The 23,179-nt window shown below is 41.7% G+C and overlaps 1 protein-coding gene across 3 annotated transcripts in view; it reads right to left on the bottom strand.

Moving 5' to 3' along the window:
- Positions 1 to 3,007: 3,007 nt before the first annotated feature.
- Klf7 (Kruppel like factor 7) overlaps positions 3,008 to 23,179 on the bottom strand; it is an 80,243-nt gene continuing 60,071 nt past the window's right edge. The window contains exons 4-5 of one of the 3 annotated variants that reach the window (XM_023710077.1): positions 10,016 to 10,139; positions 3,008 to 3,255 (exon numbers count right to left, since the gene is read on the bottom strand). In XM_023710077.1, coding sequence (XP_023565845.1) covers positions 3,204 to 3,255; positions 10,016 to 10,139 — 176 coding nt within the window. In that variant the 3' untranslated portion in view covers positions 3,008 to 3,203. The remainder of the gene's footprint in view (positions 3,256 to 10,015; positions 10,140 to 23,179) is intronic. The other 2 variants (XM_004626635.2, XM_004626637.2) reach the window with 2 other exon arrangements.

The raw sequence follows: 23,179 nt of genomic DNA, 5'->3' as shown, positions 1-23,179 counted from the left end.
AGATTTTTTTTCTTGAAAAACTTGTGCACATCAGCGATAACGGACAATTGATCAGAGATCCATTTCCAAAATGGCCAGGGCCATCCCCACCCCACAGTCTGGACTGGTTATTATCCACAGGTGTCAAGCTGAGCTAGAGAACAGTAGTTTCAAAGCCACACACTTAGCACCCACTGAATTCTCAGGCCAATTCTCACAGTCAACGAACGACTGAAGCAAGCAAGCAAGCACCATCATCGCGGTTCAGGCACCCTGCTCTGGGAAAGGTCAGGAGCAGATTAAAAAGGACCTCACTGATACAAAAAGGAGAGAAGTTACCAAACATTTCAGACACCGAGGAGGACCAAAGGACCTTTGTTCTGCCACATTCTAGTAAGACCACAGATGAGGACAGGGAGTGAACAGTAACAATAACTCTTTTGCATTCTATAAAAAAACACAAAACTTTCTTTTTCATAGAGCCTTGCATTGGTCAGTTCAAATATTAAATTATTATAAACCCTTAATAATAGCGTTTTGAGAGGGAAGTGCAGTTCCAGCTCAGGAGAGAACATTTATAAATTGTGGCAGCCATGGCTTAAGGCCACCACTGGCGTGTGCGTGCGCAGACGCTGGAGCTCTGCTATGGAAAGAAAGGAAAAGAAAGGAACCAACAAAATGTGGGCATTGAAAGTTTCCTCTAGTGCACTGACAGGAGGTGCTACAGTTTAATACAGCTGAGGTTCGAGGTCCCTCACACATCCTTATCCAAAAAGGATGTACCACACATTCAAATATAATCCCATGCTACGCCCCGATGGACTGGCCATAACACACACTCAAATGCAGTAGAGAACTAGGAGATTGTCAGCAAGCAGTGCTCCAGAAATTGTTTCTAAGTCATGTCTAGTTTTAAATCTTTGGAATAAAACTGATTCTTTTTAATACCCTCTAACTAACATATACATAATTGCCTCTGGCAACTGGACAAGTTTTCTGTGTGTTTGTGCACGTGTTATGTGTATGCTTAGGGTATTGTTTCGTTTTTTGTTGTTTGTATGTGTGTGTGTTTAAATTTTTTTTTTGGTCTAAATTGAAAAAAAAAAAAGAAAATTCTAAGGGCCAGACCTTAAAACGCCTTGAATGTTCCAACTGGCAGCTATAGTATTTGTGGCAAGGAGGTTCCTTTAGCCTCAGACAAGTAGTTCCAACATTGCAGTGAAAAGAAAGGTTGCAGAAAGTTGAAAACCCAAAATGCCAACGATCTTGAAGGCTGCTGTCATATATATGTTTATGCTTCTTATATTATTTCCTTTGAAAGACTTCAGTTTTGCATCCCAAGTATGCATGGGTGGCATTGTAACAGTCAAGGAGTCAAAGACTCAGAGGAGGGCAGGAGGGGAGCCAGCTGGTAGGGAGGAGCAGCAACCATGTGCGGACCAAATGCCATGTTTGGTTTTGAGACGTGTCTTGAAGGGATGGTCCCAGAATATACAAAATATACAATTTGTCCCAATAACCACCCCGCTTGCTTGCATAGGCCAGTGGATGGTCCTAAAGGCAGTCTTTGGAGTTGAGGCCAGCGCCAGCTAGCTAAGAGTGCGGGTAGACAGAGACCGATGTCAGATGTGTGTGTGTGAGTGTGAGGGCTGCAAGCCTTCTTAGAGTTAGCTTGCAGAATACATGTGGGGCCTCTGTTGATCCTGGGTGCACTAGGTCACAATCAACCTGGGCCTATCTGCCTCCCCCCCCCAAAAAAAAAAAAAAAAAAAAAAAAAAAAAAAAGAAAGAAATTAAGAAACCTAGAAACATCACCGAAGAAACACCTTCACCTTTTTCCTTAAAGGTCAACCCTCGATTCCCACCGGGGTGTTTCTGAATTATGTATTGTAATCAGTCGGGTAACATGAGTTCAGTGGGTATGAGAGAGGAAGATAGGGTGATGTTTTGTGAAGCCACTAGACTTGGGAGGCATCCTCTGTTTTCCCACTCCTGAAAAGAGTGATATTTTTGGCTTTTTTCAGGTCATGACCCAGAGTTAGATTAAGTACACAGCTGCCTTTTGAGACTAGTGACATCTAGGCTGTAACTGCTTATAGGGTAGCAGTGACACACAGCACTATGGGCTGAGGTCATCGTGCCTCAAGGAAGATGAAAGAACCGTGATGTCCGGTCTGATCAGTTGCTTTGAGAGCTGGACATCCAGGTGCCGACAGTGTCCTGGAGAGGTTAGGTCCATGGTGAAAAGATAAAACATTTAAGCTTCCAAATAAGCTTTTCAAGTTTTCCTTAGCAAAAAACAGAGATTAAAAAGAAAAAATCTAGCACTGGCAATAAGGTGAGGCTCAAGGGATATACTGTGATATATCATCAAGGACTTTATTCTCTTGGCCACTTTGCAGTCATGCTAGAAGTTTCCAGAATCCCTAGTGCATATGGTGTGCAAGAGTCAAAAAGTAAGTAAAGAGAACTCCTCCCTGGAGAGTGAAGTCTAGAGAGATGCAGGCCAGAAAGGTGTAACAACAACGTGTTATTTCAGAGTCTGCTGCCGCTAAGGCCGTTGGTATCAACTCGAAAGATCTCAATGGTACTAAGAAGAACCAAAACCAATCAACAGTTCTGTGAGGAAGTCTGACGCACAGAATAGTAGGACTTTTCACACACAAAGGACAAATAAACCAAGAGTTAATTTTGGCTACCAAACTGCAATTTGGTTTTCTAGGTCATTCTCCCCCAACTATTTAAAAAGAAACATTAGTGCTACACATAAGCAACTTTAAGACGTTGGACTCTCCTATCAAGTTGCACGGAGAAGCGAGTTAAGTAAGCCCCTCGTACTGCCATCCACTGGCAGAGACGTCACATCCATTTGCTTTGATTTCCCTTGGCAACAGCGGGAAGTAATTCCAATAGCGCTGAAGTAAGCAGCCAGTCTGCCTTGCTGAGTCCACCTGGTTTCCTTTTCTTTGTCTTCTACCATCTGGCTAGGGCAAGGCATAAGGAATAGACGTATATATTTTAAATATAGTTGAGTGCATGACAGTGTGGGTGTGTGTGGGTCTGCATGTAAGACGGTGTGTGTGGGTGTGTGTGTACACAGAGGTTTCTAAGTGAGAACTTTCTTCTGTGAGGCAGAGGGTCCCCACTGGAAGTCCAGCCCCCTGCCACCCGGCATCTCCTTCGGACATCAGCTGACACCATGGCAACTCTGGCCTTCATGGTTTTTAGATATGTCTCTTCATGTGGAGGGCAAGATGGTCAGACCTGGAAAAACACCTGGAAAACACAAACAATAGTGAGGATGTTAGCAACACCCAGGGGAAGAACTCTTTTCCAACACCCCTTAGGAAACTATGAACCTCACTTGAAAGAGATCTTGAACATGAGTGAATGTGGGGTGGGGGTGTTGGGGGGCTGAGTTGAGTGTGGGATCTTCCAACAGCTGTAACCTTGAGTTCATTAACTTCTCTGGCCTTAATTCCTCCTCTGTGAAAGGGGACATTCACAGCACTGCTCTCTCAGGTTACTTGTGAGAATTAAATGAGACGATTTATGTCAAGTTCTCAGAAGATTGCCTGGCACATAGTAAGACCTCAATGCCTGTTAAGCTATTGGAATTGTCACTGTTCAAGAAGAAATGAATGTGAATGTGTTTTGAAAACATGCATCAATGTTCATATACTGTAAATATAGTAAAGAATAACTAGCTTGTATCACTGGATAGTCCAACTCTGACATTTCAATACCTAGATTTCTGTACTCGGCCCAGAAATGCTGCCTGAGATACTGATAGACCCCTGCAGACACTACATTCAAGCCAAGGAAAAGAATGGAGGAAGACTTGCTTTTATTGAGTATGTAATAATATGCAGGCACCATGTTGGGTGTGGGGGGGTCCCTCAGTATCACCCCAGTACCATCTTTAGCAACCTTCTCTGGTGAGGGACCTCAAACTGTGTGCATGAACAAATATCTGAGCCCACTCTTTGGACTACGTGTTGGTCCTCATGGTTCTTGCTTAAGTGTTCTTCTCAGCATCACTATGGATTCAGGTGTCACATGCTCTTCCCCTGGGTGCCACCTTTGACATTCTCAGAAATATGGAGCTTACTTCTGCCATGAAGGGGCAGTTATGTGACTCACAGAGGTGTGGCCTAGACAGCTCCTGAAATTATTGGAATACAGAAGCTCTCTTTCCTCTGGGATTTCTAAACTCCAAAGATACCAGCCTGGAGCCATGGTGGACAATACCCTGCCAGAGCAGGAAATTTACAGAGAAAAAGTAATGGGAGGCATGGCAAGAGGATGCAAAGATCTGAAGACAATGTCTAGAACCCAACGCTAAGGCCAAATCTAATTCTGCTCTTGCTAGTTACTTGAGCTAATGGATAGCCTCTGATGCTAACACCAGACTGAAACAGGTTTCTGTATCTTATAACTAATAGTGTGAGCTTTTCTTTATCCTAGCACCCTACAGTCTCAGCCCGGATTCACCTGAGGAATGATCCTGTTTGGATCCAGGTGTTCTCCCTTGGGCTCCTACTCTGCAAACAAGCCTCTTCTTTCCCTATGAGAATAGTCTAGGCTCCCCTGAAGGCAGAGACACCCCCACTGCCCACAATCTCTGTTATGATGTTAGTAAGATGCCTAGCTCATCTTAATAACACTTTCTGCTCAAAGCAGGACTTCCTTGTGTTTGTTCATTCTTAAAACAAGAAAATCAGGGCTGGGCAAGGTGGCACATGGCTGTAATCCCAGGACTCAGGAGGCTGAGGCAAGAGGATCTCTGTGAGTTCGATATTAGTTTGAGCTACAAAGTGAGCTAAAGGCCAGCATGAACTGCATAGTGAGACCCTGTCTCAAAGACAAAAACGAAACAAAAACCAAGAAAATAAAAAAATCCACCCTGTGGATTACCTTATCCCAACATTCTCACACTATGTTTGAGCCCATTCCTTAAATAGGTACATGTATAGGATAATATCTCAAGGAGACAAAGTGAGACAGGATAGAAGCACAATGAAAACTGGTAAGAATGGGAAAACTGCAGCAAAAAAAAATCTGAAGCACTGAACAGCATACCAAATAATAACAATACCCATTATACCCACTTATTCAGGCCTTGATTTGGTGAAAGCAAGATATTTGGATAATACCCTACAGATATCTCTACAGAAGATTAGACTTGCTGTGAAGCAGGGGTACATACCTGGCATACTGAAGACGTTATATAGCCTGTAGGTAATTTAGCACTCAACTTGCCCTGTCATGGAGCTCAGTTGAACACTGTCCACTGCCTGTTCTCCTTCCCTCCCTCTCCTTCCCTCCTTTCCTTCTTTCCCTTCTTCCTTTATCCTAATAACCTAGAGAACAAAATCTAAATTAGGAGGTACTCTTTGTAGGTACTTCTTTTTTGAGGTTAACATCCCCACAAAGAACTCTATAAACAAAATATATTTATCTTAAGTACTAGATGAGATGTTCATCAGACAGTAGCCAAACCAGGATTTAAGCCCCAGTAGTCTGACTCTAAAAGCCCATACTCCTACCCACAGCTGCTTTTTAGCCTGAGACAAAGAGAAACTGAGTTATCAATGTAAGGAGCCTGTGATAGGCAGCACTGCCCCCACCCTCAGAACCCATGTTCTACTGGGTGACATGGAAAGGGGGGCTGCATTTGTGGATGGAATTAATTTACTAGTCAACTGAGCTTCAAGTAGGGAGATAATCCTAGATTATCTAGGAGGGACCAGTACGATCAGAATGATCCTTAAAAACCGAAGAGGGAATTGGAGGATAATCATACAGAAAACCGCAGAGGGGCTGGACCATTTTGAGGATGGGATCTGGAATTGTAAACCAATGATGAAGCAGCCTTTCCCATACTGCAGCTATTGGGGAAAACACTGTCCTACAGACTCCTCAACATTGACCCAGGGACACCTAAGTGGGACTTTTTGTGTATAGAATGGTAAGATATCAAACTTGTAAAGTAAATAAACACAATACTCAATGCATGATCACTGGTCATGCAGGCAGAGAGAACATGGACCTGGAAGTTGAGTGGTTAGATCTCAGCAGCTAGCACCTATGAGAAAGCAACAAAGTAGGTACCAGGAAACCTGACTAAAAGGAGTGAAGAGGGTCCAGATGGTGAGAAGGAACAGAAGTCTCAACGGTGGATAAAACCTCTTCAGTTTCCTTTCTATGTTCTGGGAATTTTCAGGAAAACACCAAATTCTTGGTGTAGAAGTTCATTTGAAAGAACTACTCAGTCATGTATGTCTTCAGCCTTTCCTTTCCAAGTTGCTAGTTATCTAGCAGGATACACATACAAGTATCTGCCCTTACTTTACAGACGTTGTCAGGAGAAAAAGTAGAAATAAACAAAATAGTTCTTTAATGTGGTATGAGATATAACTGTACCCTTACTGAATCAAATTAACGTCATTATTTATACAAATTCTAGAAAATATATGCTGAGAATTAAGCCAGGTTCCTCACCATTGAGATTTTTATTTAAATTCAATACGGCAGCAAGATACTCACTCATCATTAATTTATATTTGTTAATTTATATTTGTCCCTGACTTCCACAAAGGAATAATAAAAGGTGATAGATAAACTCGGCATCTAGAAATGCAGAATCAAATAATTTTAAGGGCACTATACCCCAGGGGAGTGTTTATGACTATATAGCAGTGAGGTGACCTTAAATTAGAAGATTCTTAATAATTGAAATTTGTACATTCAAGAGGACTAGCCAAGCCCCATAATCATTTCTCATGCTTATAAAAAAGACACACTGAAGTCATACGGGAATTACACCAACAGCCACCCTCTAGAGCACTTGAGGGCTAAGGGACTAGCTGATATTTCTTACCACCTATATGTGCACTGCTACAAAGATCAAAAGGGCCAAGACCTGGGTTGTTCTACCCCGGCAGCAGTGCCCCTGGCCCAGAGCTCTGCTGAGTGGATCGCATAATGCAGCGCATGGCCTCAGAGGGGAGCAGAGCCCTGTTCACTACAATCAGCAGCCTGGTGCTCTGTAGGCTGGAGGACAACTCATCCCTCCTGTAACAGGCCATTCAGTGTGCTACGCAGCTTGGTCTCACAGTAAGGAAGAGCACAACCACCCGAATGTGATTTCTCCCCAACCGAAACCTGAAGCCAGAGGTGACAGACTCCAGGGTCTCCAGGGCTTGCGAGATCAAGGACGTAAGTCCAACAGCTAAATGTAACTCTTGGCTTATCGCTTTTCACTTGTAATAAAGGCATACCAAAAAATCGCTCTTTCTGGAAGAAGAAACCACAGAGCAAGTAGCATACTATTTGGCAACAAATGATGCTTCCATGTTAAGGAGGCAAAAAGTACTGGCAACGACAGTGGAAAAGTAGTCACCCCCTGGCCACAGCAAATGGACAGTGTGGCTATTTAGCCCCAGTGACTGATAGTCATGTGGCCATGTGAGCCCAGCACTGCAGAGCTGGCTTTTTTTTCCAGACACAGCCAGAAATATAAACTTTTTTGTTGTGACATTTAACAATCTCAATAACTACTGGCAAAATAAATACAGTGAATGCATTTTTCAAAACTTTTCTATGGATAAAATAAGAGCATAAATTAGGCTTAGCACATGTGCAAGGAAAGGAAGCTCAAACCCTATTTAACTTCTAAATAGAATAGTCTCACTGCTCACACTTCTAGAGGCAACAAGGAGCGCACATAGCCATACGGGGCCCCAAAAGAGCACCGGGTCCTCCTGAGGGCTGCTGGTGTCCTATTTCTGAGGACTGCCACCTTCCTGGTTTGTCCAGGTCTCCCTTTCCAGGCAGGAAAAACGGGTCATTCCAATATCCCCCTCTACCCTGTCAGACCCTTCTCTGAGCATGTTCACCACGATGGAGATGCAAGGTACTGCCTGCTGCCAGACACCAGGAAAATCCCGCCTCTCACTTCTGACATTGTTGGAAATGTAGTACTGGTCTGTGGCACAGGACTCTGATGCATGCCCATCTCCCTCGGGGCCACGTCGCAGAATCTTTACCATCCTCCCAGCAAACTGCTAGCTCCCCAAACTCTAGTGCTTTTTGATGAAGACAATAAAGCAAAAACTCACCAAATCATGTACTGTGGATGACCCCCTTTCCTGAATCATCTGGAAAACCTCTCTACTAAAGTCACACAAATGGTGGCCAGACTGACTGATAATACATTATGGACTGCTGGGAAGTTGGAAATTCCTCCGCAAGTGAGTGGTTTTGAACTGAGGAATATAAACACTGGTAATTTCCCCAGAATTCTGTCCTCTTTCAAGAGTGGAGAAGCCCCAACATGCAGACTTCAAGTAACAGCCTCAACACCCTGTGGAGATGGGTGTGTCCCTACTGCCATCTTGCTGTGACAGTGCACAAAGAATTCAATCTCATGTGAGCTGACCACATGGAATTTTGCCTTCCCAGCTATCGCCAGGGGCAGTCACTGCTTGCAGGACTTCTTTATTAGTCAGGGATAGAAAGGAATGAATCAGGGAACCCTGAGATGAGAACTGAAGGGAGATATCAAACAAGGAGAAACTCCACTGGGACATCTCTGGAAAGGACAGCTGCTGATTCACATACTCAGGGGGACTTTGAGGGATGAAAGGAAACGAAACCACGAGCTGTGTTCATGGGCAGCACAACAGAGTTCCTGGGGAGCAGGAGACAATCGCTGCTGTGCAAAGTGTACTTCCTCCGTGCGGGCCTGAGGGGAGAAGGGTAGGCTATCTCTAGGCTGCAGGAGGCGTGGGGTCTTTATTTAGTTCTCAAAGAATGAAGATAAGAGGAAAATAGCCTCTTCCGGAAGAAGGAAAAAGGAGGAAAAACACAACTGATCCTTCGTAAGCATTTTAAAGGAGCACCACACCAACTTGGCCCACCTCGAGCCTTGGACACCTCTGGCCCGCTTGCCAAGCACACTCTGGAGGAAAGCCTGGCCAGCAGGAGGTGCAGGACACAAGAGGTGGGCGGGCAGGATGTGAACGCCACTGTATTTCCTCCCAAGGACAGCCAGACCCCTACTGACATCCTGTGCAGTCCCTCCTGCCATCCTGGGAGCTACTGCCCAAGCCAGGGAACCCTGAGGCTTTCAAGGGCTTTTATCATATTAGAAGCATTTTTCTCATCATAACCGAGACCTTTAGTATTGCATTAAAATTGGTTAATTTTCTTAAGCTTCCTTTTAAACACAGAAATAGGATTAGAAGAATAACACGCTCAGATGCAAGCCCGTTATTTGATTATGTCTAAACCTAATCCTGCCTTCACCTTGGCCTGCAGAGTCTCCATTTTGGGGTTTATTGGTTGATAAGGCCAGGCCTGTCAGATACTATTACTTGGGCAGTATCTGTTGCTATGTGCTCCTCCTTCCACTATCAAATGCTGAAGGGTTAGAAACTGAATTACAAGGTGAGTTCTCAAGGCACTGCTGTCTTCTGGGCCCTTCCTTGGACTGCCTTGAAAGGGGAAGACTGGTTCAGATCTCCAAAGAATGGGGACTTTAAGTAAATTCATTTTCAATAATACTTCAGAGTAAAGCCTTATGAAGTAATCACTCTGCTGTTAAGCAAGCTTTCTATTTTTTTTTTAATATTATGAAGGATGAGGGAAAGCAGTATTGACGCTAATAAAAAGATCATAAGCAGCAGCCACTAGTGATCATTCTCTACCCTGTTACTTTTCCTATTATGCTAAACTTACCTGTCACATTGCCTCCCTGAAGTGAGGAACTATTGCTGACACTCAGTGACTAGCACTGGGCCTAAGCTAATTAATGCTTCTGAAGCAGAATCAGGAACTCATGCCACCTCTTGATAACATGCAGGAGGACACACTCTCTTTTTGGTTTTCTCAGTGGAGAAATAAAGGGCAATTCCAAGGGCAATGATCTGCAAGACCTGCGGGTAACCAATCCGAGAGCCCACATACGGGCCATCCTCCAATTCACATCCCATCCTCCTCCCCTGCCTGAGCATCTTCTCCATCCCCTTACCTGTCGCAGTGGTTGCATTTAAAGGGCTTTGCACCTGTGTGTTTCCTGTAGTGCCTTGTGAGCTCATCACTCCGTGCAAAACGCCACTCGCATCCTTCCCATGAGCACTTGTAAGGCTTCTCACCTGAAAAAGAAAAAGGTCCTGGTGAGTACTGAATAGCCTGCACTCCACAAGGCCCTGCTTAGTGGGGCCAGTATCAGAAAAGGGCTGCATGAATCATTCTCCAAACACCACATCTACTAACATGGTGGCCCAGCCAGTCTCTCTTTTTTGAGTCTCCTTTTTCCAAACATAGTTTCATAATATCTTCCAATCTAGAGCTGTCATTTTAGTTCCCAGAGTCAAAATATTTCCTTTGAAAAAAAAATTTAAAAAAAAGAATATTTCCTTCAACTAGAGAAGGATCAACTTTACTTATTTTTGATTCCCTGGAGCACTCTGACCCCCACAGTCCAAGCAGAAAGGAAAGGAAAGGTGCTATTTTCATCTGAACCACAAATGCTTCTAATTCTATTTTTCTCAAGATCCTACAGTAATTTCCCATTTACCTTTTTACTATCCTCCCTCCCCCATCTTCCACCACAAACCAGAGCTAGGTAGACACCTGACAAGACAAACAGCTTGGCTCTCCCAGAACCACTGTCTCTTCCAGTAAATGTTCCTCCAATGGATGCCATCAGAGAAGGGCTACCATTTGGGAGCAAAACAAAAATTGCTTGATGACTTCTGTCACTTTTGAAAAATACTGCCATAAAAGTCCCAGTTCAGAAGCCTCTAATTTAATGACCAACTGTCCATAATAAAGAACAATGTACATTATTACAAATATTTCAAAAGCCTATTTGTAGAGCAAGGTTTTAGCCACAGAGAAGTTGCTTAGAAGCATGAAATCTGAGCACTTGTGCTCAAATGACCTTTCCTAGAGTAAACACAGATGGAGGAATATGTAAGAGAAAGTACAGGACTTTGTCTTAGACCTTTCTCTTTAACCCATCATGTCCGTCACTAAGCATGACAAATATTTACCCTTCCAATTGTATGCTGCACTGGTTCTAATTACAAAGAAAAATAATCTCTGAAACCCCATGAAATCGTGCAATGGAGCACTGTCACTGAAAGGCAGGTTAGTACAGTGGTCAAGAGCTTTCCAGCCAATGTTTCTAGGGTGGGTGCCACTCCTGCTACCGACTGCCTAACCCTGGGCAAGGTTCAGCAACCCTGGGTAATCATCTAAGCTTGGACAAGTTAATGAACCTCCCTTAGCTGTAGTTTTTATGGAATAACAACAGTATGTACTTCAAAGTGTTAGGGAGGAATAAATCAATATCCATATAAATTATACATTAGATCAGTTGCTGGGACATATTAAATAATACAACTGGCAAATATTATAAACTGCATAATTCAAAATTTCAGGATATGGAGCTGCCAAAGTACTATGAATGTGCCATTTATCTCTCCATTTTTAAGAGCTAAATCTTCACTATGCCTCTCTTAAGAAGACATTACCCAGTTACTATACTTGACCTACTTTCCACCTTTCCCTTCCCTTTAAACTCAGCTACAAAGCATTCACGATTCTCTATTTGTATCATCTAGAATCAAGCCAAACATGCTTGAAATTTTTATTTCATTAAATCGGTGCCCCAGTGAGCTGCTGCTCTGTAAGACCCATGGAGAAGAGGAATGTGACACACAGGCCTTTCTTTTAAAGGGGACCATGAGAACAGGAAGGAGGGCTGGAAGCCCAGGAGGGGACCAGGAAAAAAAGAATCACTAAGCAATGTTCAAAGTTCACCTTCTGGCTCCTAAAGCCAAAGTGTAGAGAAGATGCTCTTGCTAAAGCAAAGGTAGCTGAGTGAAGGCAACACAGACGCTTTGAGGTCAGCACATTGGAGACCTTGTGGAATTCAGACCTCAGTGTCTTTATCTGCTAAATGGGGATGGGCTTATTAATAAAGCCACATTCATTGTGTGCTTTTGGAGGTCACACAGGAGATATATTTCTTACACCTGAATTCCCCTGGCTCTCCCTTTCTGCAGTAGTGGCAAGGGAGGAAGGTCTAACTAGCAGTCCCTAAAAACTTTCAAACAGCTCCACTCAAGGCTAGAGTCACTCTGGGCAGCCTAAATACGGGAAAATATTTTAGTTGAAAATATTTTTATAGTATACTGATGGAGGGTGGATTTGAAAGCCTGAGCACCTTCAGTTTGTTCCAAATAAGGAGATGCTGAGGTGGGAACTAAGAGACTCCAGTGTCTTGGAGAGAAGCACTGGCCCTGTTTAGGAAGTCACCAAGCACCGTGTAGGCTCTGTTATTTCTCATGGTAATTTGGCACTAACAAATACATAAGGAGAACGAGGAATGCAAGACTTCAAACATTCAAAATGTCTCTCCTTCTCAAAGACCTTCAAAATATAAGGAAAACTGGAGTTTACCGGCTCCTTTGGGACCAAACATATCCCAAACACAACAAAGCACCTAGGAAATCCCATGAAATTCTGCAGCAACAAGCTGACTCACGTAGTCCCCAAAAATCAGTCCCATAATCGAACTGACCTATTCCTCACAGGCAACCACATGCTGGAGGGCACAGGAAGGACAGAGAGAATAAAGGAGACTGAAGGGGATGCCTCTGGGCACTTTTTTTTATTACAAACTATTTGCTTTTTGTTAAATCAATTAACTGTGTTCTGTGTTATTTTGGCAAATCATATCAAGGTTTCTGTTGTTTCCAAGAATTTTTTTTTAGCACATATTAACAAGCCTACCCAAGAACTACTGTGTCTCAGAGTCCTTTTAGTGACTGTCCCTTTTGCCACGGGCCCTAGAGGAACTGCAGAAAGGCTGATGTGGCTCGGACTGTTATCGCCTACCACTGTGTTTTGCTTCTGGCCAGTTGCTACAGAGAATAATACAGAGGTCAGGCCTCTCTGTGCCCTGACATTTTACCCAAGTTACACTGTAGTGATTCAGCAAACTTTCTCCAATGTCTAATCAGTTTACCTTCAAATTTCCATTTCTGAGAATACTAATATGAAATTTAACACAATCATGGAAGAACTCAATCAAACAAGGGCACAGTGTCTGTAGCACACATGGCTCAGGGTTCAGAGGAACAGAGAAAACAGATGGGACCCAGAATACAGCCGCCTAGTGAGAGCCTCGGCCCAGTGGGCTTGAACAGGTTCTGTACCCAGTTCCACCAGCCAGTTTCTACTGGTGAGGCTGACAGGCGACAGCCTTCCTGTCATTATTTTCAGCATGACCTCCCTGGATCCTAGCCCACAGCTTGTGCTGAGGAGTGAACCCACCTGGAGCCACTCACCATTTGTCTTTATCCTAATAGGCTACTGGAAGATCTCTGCTCTTTATAAAATACTTGGCTATCTTTCTTTCTAAAATAATTTCTATATTTGTAAAAGAAAAGATAAAAATGTTTTCTTTGTGTATGATGAGGGTAAGGCAATGGTGGCCACAATAAGGTTCCTTAAGAGCCTCTCGCCCACCCTCCCTTCTCTACTCCTCCCCTCCAGATACTCCTCCTGGGTATAAAACAGGGAGTGGTATGCCCCTACACAACACTCCCATACTGTGCCTAGGATGAAACAGCCATGTGGCCTGCTGCACCACAAGAGTGTAAGAAAATGTTTGGAGGTTTGTTAGTGACAGGCAGGTGACTGACTCTTACAAGACTCAAGTCCCAAAGATACATGAGTGTGAAGTCAAGAGGGTGAGCACACCCAGCAGAGGCCTCTCCTCGCAGCCTCCTGAATTTTAGGGAGAATATCAAGAAATCACTTTTCCTACCTGCTGGTAACATCAGAAAACTTGCATGTGGGGGGGTGCATGCCACCTCATAGGTGACAGTAGGTCTAATTGGGTGTAAACAATTTACAGTGGATGAGGGATCTTAAGGAGAGGTGAAGGTGCTTGAGAAACACAACTGACACTTAGCAAGGGTGACTTGTGGCAAGCAACCATACTCTCCCATGAATGTCTGTGACATGGAGTGTGCTGTAAACCAGTGAGGCGTTTTTTACTTTCTTATAGGAGCACACTGCCTAAGCCAAGACAATCAGATTGGATTGCTTAAACACCACCAACAAAAACACTTTCCTTGCACAAACCTCCAATATATGTAGATTTATTCATAAATTCTATAAAACAGACTGATGTCCTAATATATTAGAATATTAGAAAACATATATTCAATAGAACAATGAAAAAGAATGAGGGCAAATTAGATATAAATAGAAGTTATATATTTTTTCTTCTTGCAGTAAAAAAGATTATAAACTTCATCTAACTAAAAGTTATATATTTTTCTTCTTGTATTCAGAAAGACTGTGGGGGCTGGTGAGATAGCTCAGTGGACTAAATTGCCTGATTAGACAAGCTCAGGCAAGTGCAGGGACTGTAGTTCGACCCTAGCACCACATGCCCACCAGTCCCACCCCCAGGATGGGCTGAGCTGGTGACCAAGCCTGGGGGTGATGGTGCACACCTGGAACTGCAGTGCTGGGAAGGCTGAAAGCAGGAAGATCACCACAAGTCCGAGCTGTGTAGTGAAACCCTGCAACAACCAAATACAATTAAAAAGAAAAAAAGACTGCTGAACAATCCCACTGCAGGCTGGTGCCCTGTGGGATAACGGACCAGCACTGCCCCTGGCCCCATCTCACTTGTCCTCCAGGCTGTGCTCTTTAAGGCAGCCAGCCAGAGAATCCTTTGCAAATGTGAATCATAGCATGTGCGTTCCTTTCAGGGGAACTTAACACAATATATATTCATGTAACTGGTTTCTTTAACATTCCCTGGATTTTATGTATTTAAAGCATTGTTCTATAAAAGGTATCAGAAGGATTCAGTAGACAAAAACGTTCACAACCCCCCCAAAAAGGTTAAGATGAAATAAGAATGCCTGCCCTAGTGGCTTCCTATCTCTTTCAGAATGAAAGTCAAAAGACTCTAAGGCCTAGCAACCTGGCTCTAGTAACCTTTCCAATGTCATTCCCCCCTACCCCCTCACTGCCCTTCTTGAAGTGGAGTCCTCTACTGTAAATACCACTACCTCAGCGCCTTGGCACATGCTACTCCCTCTTCCTGGAACACTGTCTCTGTCTCATTTCATTCTTCCTTTGGGTCTTTTCCTAAATGTCTCCTCCTCAGAGAGACCTACTCTCACAACCTCCTCATGAAAGCAGATTCTGTCACATGCCCCAGTGCTGTGTTACTTTGAAATCAGATTGCGTATCAAATGTGTGAGTGACAGCCAGCTTCCTCTGGTGGCCCATCAGCTTCAGGTAGGCATCCATTTTGTGCAGAGCAATACCAACTGCACTGGAGTGGCACCTGGCCTCAGGTCTGTTGAACTCTGAATGAATACAAATTCCATCATGGTTTTAACAAAGACTAAATATAGGCAGAGGGCAGGATGGCCTGTTGGAAGTGCCAATCCCCTCACTGTCAGTGTAATGAACTGGCTCACGAGCAGAATACTTGTCTGGTGTTTAAATTTGACCCTCACTGACAGAAACTAAAATGTAGTCTTCTCCAATGAATGGAGTATTCTTTTACCCATAAAGATGATATTCACTTCTTCCATATCGCTCAGAGTCTAAAAAGTAAAAAAAGGAAGATTCTGAAAACCTTCCTGTCACCCTTCATCCCACATCTCAGACCTCAATCTCCTGAGTGACACCCCCTCTGGGAAGCTAGGTGCACTATTTTGTGAAAGTCATCTGCAAAGTTTCCCTCTGAGCTGCATCTGAGAGGGCATAATGATAGGTCAAATGTGCTATGCTTAAAGCTGCCTTTAAGATACAAACTGTAGCATGAAATATGAACATGTGGCAGAATTCTGCACCCCATGTTTAAAAGTCCCTTGGAAATAAACATCACTAAATATACATTTGCTATATCCATTTCCTGATCCACAAATTTTGAAGTTTCTAATTCAAGGTCTCCAAAGATGAGGATTCTGACAAGCCCAGTCTTCTGTTACAGTACATTTTACTCTCTCTTGTCTCTCTCTCTCTGTCTCTCTTCTGTTACAGTACATTTTACTCTGTCTCTGTCTCTGTCTCTCTCTGTCTCTCTCTGTCTCTCTCTGTCTCTGTCTCTCTCTGTCTCTCTCTCTCTCTCTCTCTCTCTCTCTGTCTCTCTCTCTCTCTGCCTCCCTCCCTCCCTCTCATGACTTCTAGACCAATGGTCATGCCAAGGTGTTGGTGTTTTAAAGACTTAGATTAGGAACCTGGAAATTTCTCAGATCAGGAAATGAAAACGCTATCTGGGGAAAAAGGAAAATACTTCATAATAAGTTTGTATTGCCCCTGGTACATCCAGAGATCAGCAAAGGCCCATCAATTGCTTTCATATCACACTCAGCAGCACTAGAGAATTGAAGCAACCCAGAGAATAAACCACTATAGAGAAAAAAATGTCTTGATACCAGAAACAGTAACCTATAAATACCACTCCATAGCTTGGCCACCACTCAGGCTGTGGACACTACAACAAAAGACTGACACCAATGTATTGACTGACTTTGCTTTAGAAAATTGCCTGAATTTTTCTTTAGTCTCAGCTAAATCTTAAATGTTTTCTTTTTCCCAAAAGTTTTTGGCTCAGCTAGTTAATGGGAAACAAGTCAAAGGCTCTATTCTCTAGAATTTCAAAAGCACTTGTAATAGGTGCTACATAAAGTAAAATGTGTACTCATTAATTTATACTCCATATTGATTTTCATTCATCCATTCCTTTCTCACCCAAAGGCTGCTAGTTATTGATCCTGAGCTATTGTATTTACACAATGTAGTCACTTACAGAGCAAACATTTACTCTGTTCTCTATTTTTTCTTTTAATTTCTAAAATAACCATAAAACAATGATGAGCCTATGTGAGGTTAACTTCTTATAGATGGATAATTAACTTAGGTTGTTCAAAACTCGAAGATGTCTCTGACTTCCACACCCAACCTCCAAACTTAATGGATGGCAGCAGCCTTTCTCTTTGGCCAGGGTATTCCCTGGACTTGTCCTCTGCTCTATCCACAGAGCAGCACAAACTTTACACATAGTAGAAGCCTAGAGTGTACTCTCATTCATAAAAGCATTGTATGAAACCCGAAGTAATTTCTGTCTTTAAAGAGTTTAAGCACCATAGTCATCTCCTTTGTCATAAGCAGTCCTCTAGAGTAGTGGTTCTTACACTTTGATTAGAATTAGAATTAGAACACTCTAAAGAGCTCGTAGAGGAACAGAAGCAGGACTGCACCTCAAGTGTGTCTGATTTAAGAGGGCTGACTCACTAGGGGAGGACCCAAGAATCCCATTTCTGGCTAATTCTCAGATGGTGTTGGAGCCCTGGGCCCAGAGCTCACACATCCAGAACTACTGCTCTAGCAGGGAGAAAAATGGGCCAGCTGTCCAAACATAGATTATTCTAGTTCACTCTTGGCTGCATGAGAGCACTGTGGTCTTAACTTCTTTAAGATGTATAATTCTTAACTGTGTGAGGAAGGAAGGAAAAAAAAGATCTGTTTCCACTTCCCTTGGAGCTAAAGATTTGATGGAATCCAGTGATGTGAAGGGTCAGTTACCAAATCCCAAATGAATGAAAAATATTACTTTGATAGTGATATCAAAAGAGAGTTTGCAAATATGCAAGAAGCCAGAGGGGTGCAGGGGATAGAGGCCCTATCAACTTGATGTGTATGACAAGGGCCCAAAGGTTCTCATGAGACTTAACCTGGAGTCCAGCAATGCACTGGTCACTTGGGCCCACCCTGCCTTGCAAAGCACAGCAGGGAGTAGCCAGCGTCAGAAAAACTCCTAAGGGACATGCTCCTTTCAAAACAACTGTTTACTTTTTCTAAATGTTCCTTTGAAGGCAAACTGTTAGATTCTTGATGAATTTGTTTGAAATACTGAAGGAAACCTAGATTTGTACTGAAAATTACTAACCACTCTAGAGTTATTGAAAGTTAAAAAGCTTTTGCAATATGTTACCATGCTTCCCATCAGCCCAAGAATGCCACAGGAGCCTCGATATAAAATTTTTTGTGTAATTAAAAATGTATGCAGTGTTCCAATATCTGGCAGTGAGTGAACAAAGTATAACCAATTAATATCAAAACTCAACAACAAAAAAACCAAATCTCTACTCACAAGATGGATATTACTGTCATTTCTAAGACTATAAATTCATTTAAGAATTTAGATATCAAAAATAATCATACATGAAGCTATCTCTTCTCAAATTCTGACATAAGTAGGACCATCTGAGAAAAGTACTTATTTTTTATGGAGGACCAAGCTAATTTTAATTTTTTATTATCTTGTTTTTATTTCTTTTATTGTTATTTGGGTTTAATTTTGTTTCTTTATCCATTTTTAATGTCTCTTAAAAATTTAAATATATTTAGTGTTGATCATTTAAGATAAAGCCAAACGTCAGTTACATAACACATTTGAAGAAAGAAGTTGTTAAAATATTCATCTTTTTCCTTTCAAGACACTAACTTTGCCATGTGAATTTACTTCAAATTAATTTGCAGACTATTTCTTTCACTTGGTCCTGAAAGATTGTTCTATAAATCAAGTTCCTACATATCAATTTGATAAATTTCAGTTGACTTTTATTTTTTAAAAAATAAGAATTTTAAACTCACCTTTTATTTTTGCTTTCAAATGTAAAGACAGTATGTATAAAAAGGCTTTTTACTAAAATGACAAATTATCAATGTTTGAATCAATTTTAAGACTGAAGAAAGTAAATTTTAAATGCAAACAGTCTTATCTCCAAACAACATTTTCGAAGCATGTTTAATATATTGAAAGGCATCATCAAGAGCCGTGAAAGCAACAGCTGGTTTAAAGCAGAGGTACATCCTTTTGATGGAAACCAACACAAGACAGGAACTTCCCCTGAAGATCCACTCAATTTGAGAGGCTGGCAACTCCCACACACAAACCCATGGAGGTTGATAATAATAATAATAATAATAATAATAATAATAATAATAATGTAGCAGACAACCTTGAGGGAGGATAGGCCTACACAACACCCTCTTTGGGAAGAGAAAAGAAATGTGAGAGGCCTGGGTGCTAGGAATCATGGAAAATGGAACGGTGTGCAGGCCCATACAGGGGAGCAAAGGAAAAGTGACTAGAGTGTTGGCAGGCCAGGGACCCATTGCGCTCAACAACTGGCACACTCGTTGATGACGTCTAACTTATTGCCTTGAATATGTTGGGGTTTTTTTCTACCTGAAAACTGATTTTTGTTCATGAACTATTTGTTTACCCCTATGCCTTCAAGATTTCCACCTACTTTCTCTTTCAGGAGATACTGTGTTTCTGTTTGTTTAGATCTTTAATCCATTTTGACTTTAGTTTAGTGCATAGTGATAGACCTGGGTTAAGTTTTAGTTTTCGGCATGTAGAGAGCCAGTTTTTTCAGCACCATTTGTTAAAGAGGCTATCTTTCTTCCAGTGAGTATGTTTGGCTCCTTTGTCAAAGATAAGGTGGCTGAGTGTGTTCGTAGGGGCTTCAGCATCTTCTAATCTATTCCATTGATGCTCAGGTCTATTTTGTTGCCAGTACCATGCTGATTTTATCACAGTAGCCTTGTAGTATAATTTCAAGTCAGGAATTATAATGCCTCCTGCCTTGCCTTTGTTGCCCAGGATTGCCTTTGCTATTGGATCATATTTGCATCTTGTCTTCTGAATAACTACTATGAAGACACCAATATACAATGTATTAATTATTGTAACTGCCCTACTAAACTATTTTGAATCTGTTTCATTGCTATTTTTTCTCATGAAAATGAATAAAAAATTTTTTTAAAAAAAGAAAATTGAATAATATAAGCTGAATCATGTACTATTAGGATAAAAAGTTAGCTTTCTGCTAATAAGTAACATATGTAAAAAGGCATGGGCTAATGGTTCATATAAAAAAGAAACACACAGGAGGAAAATCCAAACACCAGCTAGCCTCTGCTCTGGAAGCTGCAAGATGGCTCTTTTCAGCATCCTGAATGTGTTTTGATTAAGCTCATGATAAGTTATTATTCCCTGATTGTACTACTGCAGATGGTGGAGAAGTGACCTGAACATATCAACAGCTTATAAGATAATCTGCCATAAAATCAATAAAAAACAAAAAAGGAATTTTATCAATCTTGAAGATGACCAAATTAGGTAACTGACATATAGATAATGAAAAGCAGGGCCCTCCCCTGGACTGGCTATTATTCACATGGAATTGATATGGATCCAGTTCCCTAGTGATTTTCTGAGGCAAATATCAAATCAGTGAAGGTTTAAAATATCAATAGTCTGCATAATTGTCTTTCAAGATGGTCAAACATTTTTTCCCAGAAATCAAATTTCTCCTTTGGCTAAACCAACCCCAATGTATAACCTTCCCTAAGTATAAAGTCTAAGAAAAGAGTATCCTATTAGAACATTTTAGTTTTGTATTTTGATGAAGACTTGAGAATGATGTTTTTCACAGTTTCATTTTCTACATAGTGGGAAAGATACCCAGGAAATCACATCACCCATTGCACCCTACACAGCCTCCCCATCACTCAGAAACACTTCACCCCACCTTTCCTATTCAAATGGACGTCCTCTACTCATTAGGTGTCTTTGTTTCATGTCACCTCCTCCCAAATTATTTTACCTTCTCAGGAAGCTATATGTTTCTATAAGCTTTCATTATTTGGCTATTCATCTACTATTTCCTGTAGATATTATCTTTTTATGCCTTCTCCTCCTTTTTCCTACCCACATTAGATGGAAAATGCTTTTAAAACTGGGACATTCATACCTGCAATTCAATAAATACTGCATCTAGCGCAATACCATCCCATTTGTCTCTAATCATGAGATGCATTCAATACAACCCTGGCTAATTAATCAATGAGCTATCAAAATCTGACAGTATAAAAAGCTTTGTTACCAACTTGCCTTCTAGATTCATAAACCCTAACGTGCATTACTTCCAGAATGCTTATCTCTATCCGCAGTGAAAAGACCAAGTCAAAAACTTAAGACTTCTGGTCTCATATACTGACAGGGAAAATAAAAACAGGACTTGCAGTCATTATTGTCTCAAATATATACTCACCAATGACATTGCTAGCGATTAAAACAATAACAACAACAACAAAAAGAGTTGCTGTGAGATCCAAGTAGACAAAGCTCTGGGCTCACATACTAATAATTCAGAGGTCAAAATATTTGGTAAATGCCTCTGTGTGGGCATGAGGAGGACAGACTCCCTACAGTGTGGTAGGACCATCAGGACAGGTGTTCCACAGATCAGCCTCCAGAAACTTGAAGGATGCCATGGCAATGGTATGGAAATCTCAAGAAGACTAGCATGTGGAAAGGCCAGGAATGAACAACTGTGGTATCACAGTAGAGGTGAAGGGTGAGTCTCTGAGGAGCAAGTTCGAGAGTGAACAAAGAAGTGGTAACAGCCTGACCGGGAGAGGCCCTGACAACAAACTCTCTCCCTAAGAAACAAACTATCTTGGGGGCACAGCTCCTATGCACATCTGCATGCTGAGAATTTGGCACAACATATGGCTCTCCCACCACTGTGACATTTGGTCACAAAGAGACTTGTCTTACTGAGTAATCTGTTTATATTTTATTACCCTACAAAACCAAATGTCTCTCAAGGACAAAGGCCAGGTTACAATTATCCCAGTTTTCCAAGACAAAATAATGGGGCCCTGCTAAAGCCTCTCCAGTCCCTTAGTTTAACAACCACAGGTACACACTACTAGTTCATCATCCAGCCTTCCTTCAATCACTGCCCCCTAGATCTGCCTACATCCTCTTTCTGATACTCCTTAATAGGAATCATTAATAAGAAAGAAAACACAATGATTGAAGCCATCCGTAGTCTACATTAACACACACACAACTTCCCCTTCCTCCCAAATCTGCAAACAATTCATAACAAACATATTGACACCCACATATGTAGAAACACCCCCACGCAATCTGCCAGACTATATACTCCTAACCTCAAACAGCCTTAATTTTGTCTGTGCTAAATCCACAGCTACAAAATACTTTTCTCTTTATTCTTCTACCAAAGAATGAAGGCATGCTGGGAGGAAAATATCAAAGCAATGTGCTTTGTCCTTTGAGAGAAAAAAAAAAAAATGGAAGAGATATTAACATTGTGGCTAATTTGAGCCTCTATGCCAGGTCCTGCAAGTTAACTATTTCCCAGTTCCTTCATATTATTCCAGTAACACAATATTCTCTTGAAATGCAAAATGCACCTTAGCTTTCCATTTGGAATTTTTACCGTTCTCCAGGAACCTCGTTTTCATGCAGCTATTTTGATTTTCGCAATGCGCCAGCAACTCAAATGCACCGATTTTCTCCTCACCATGTCATACACTTAGAATTACAGAAATCAAGCACTATATGTTAAAATGTCTACACTGCAGGCTGAAAATGACCTATGCTTAAAACCAAAAGGTTAGCAGTGACTAGACTAGCCAAAGCTGCCTACATTCATTCATTCTTTTTTTATAGCCAGAGGACCCCTACATTTTGGTTGAGTTTGTGGCCTCCTAGAATAAAGTCTGTATTTCTCAGTTCCTCTACAGTTGCTTGTTGACATATGACTAAGTTCTAGATGATGGAATGAGTGGAAGTGACAGGTGTAATTTTAAACTGTGCTTTTAAAGGGTGGGACATCACCTCCCATTCTGACTTTCAAAATAACTGCAAGAGAACTGTGTTCCTGGAAAGCAGGCCTGATGCAGCCATTTGAATGCACACACCAACAGCTGCTCAGGGATGGAAGGCCTAGGGATGGGGAAAGCAGGAAAGAGTTTCAAGGGATTGCTAAGAGCCTAGACTTTATGCAAAAGGGAAAAACTTACATAGTTAAGTTTCTATTAGCGTGAGTTTCTGGCATGAAACCTTCACTTATGATCTAATTCTAAAAGCATAATAAGAAAACCAAATGAAAATGATGGATATCCACATGACCAATACCTACAGTTTAAAAATTATTTTGCAACTCACTTCTTTTCTTCAGAAAGATTTCTAGGACTGCTAGGAATAAGAATTGTGCCCAAGAAAAGTTTGGTGGAAAGCACAGCTGCACAC

The sequence above is a fragment of the Octodon degus genome, unplaced genomic scaffold (assembly GCF_000260255.1).
Source record: "Octodon degus isolate 3935 unplaced genomic scaffold, OctDeg1.0 scaffold00016, whole genome shotgun sequence".
NCBI lineage: Eukaryota > Metazoa > Chordata > Mammalia > Rodentia > Octodontidae > Octodon > Octodon degus.
The sequence above is the reverse complement of the archived record's forward strand: the minus strand, read 5'-3'. Positions and strand labels throughout refer to the sequence as shown.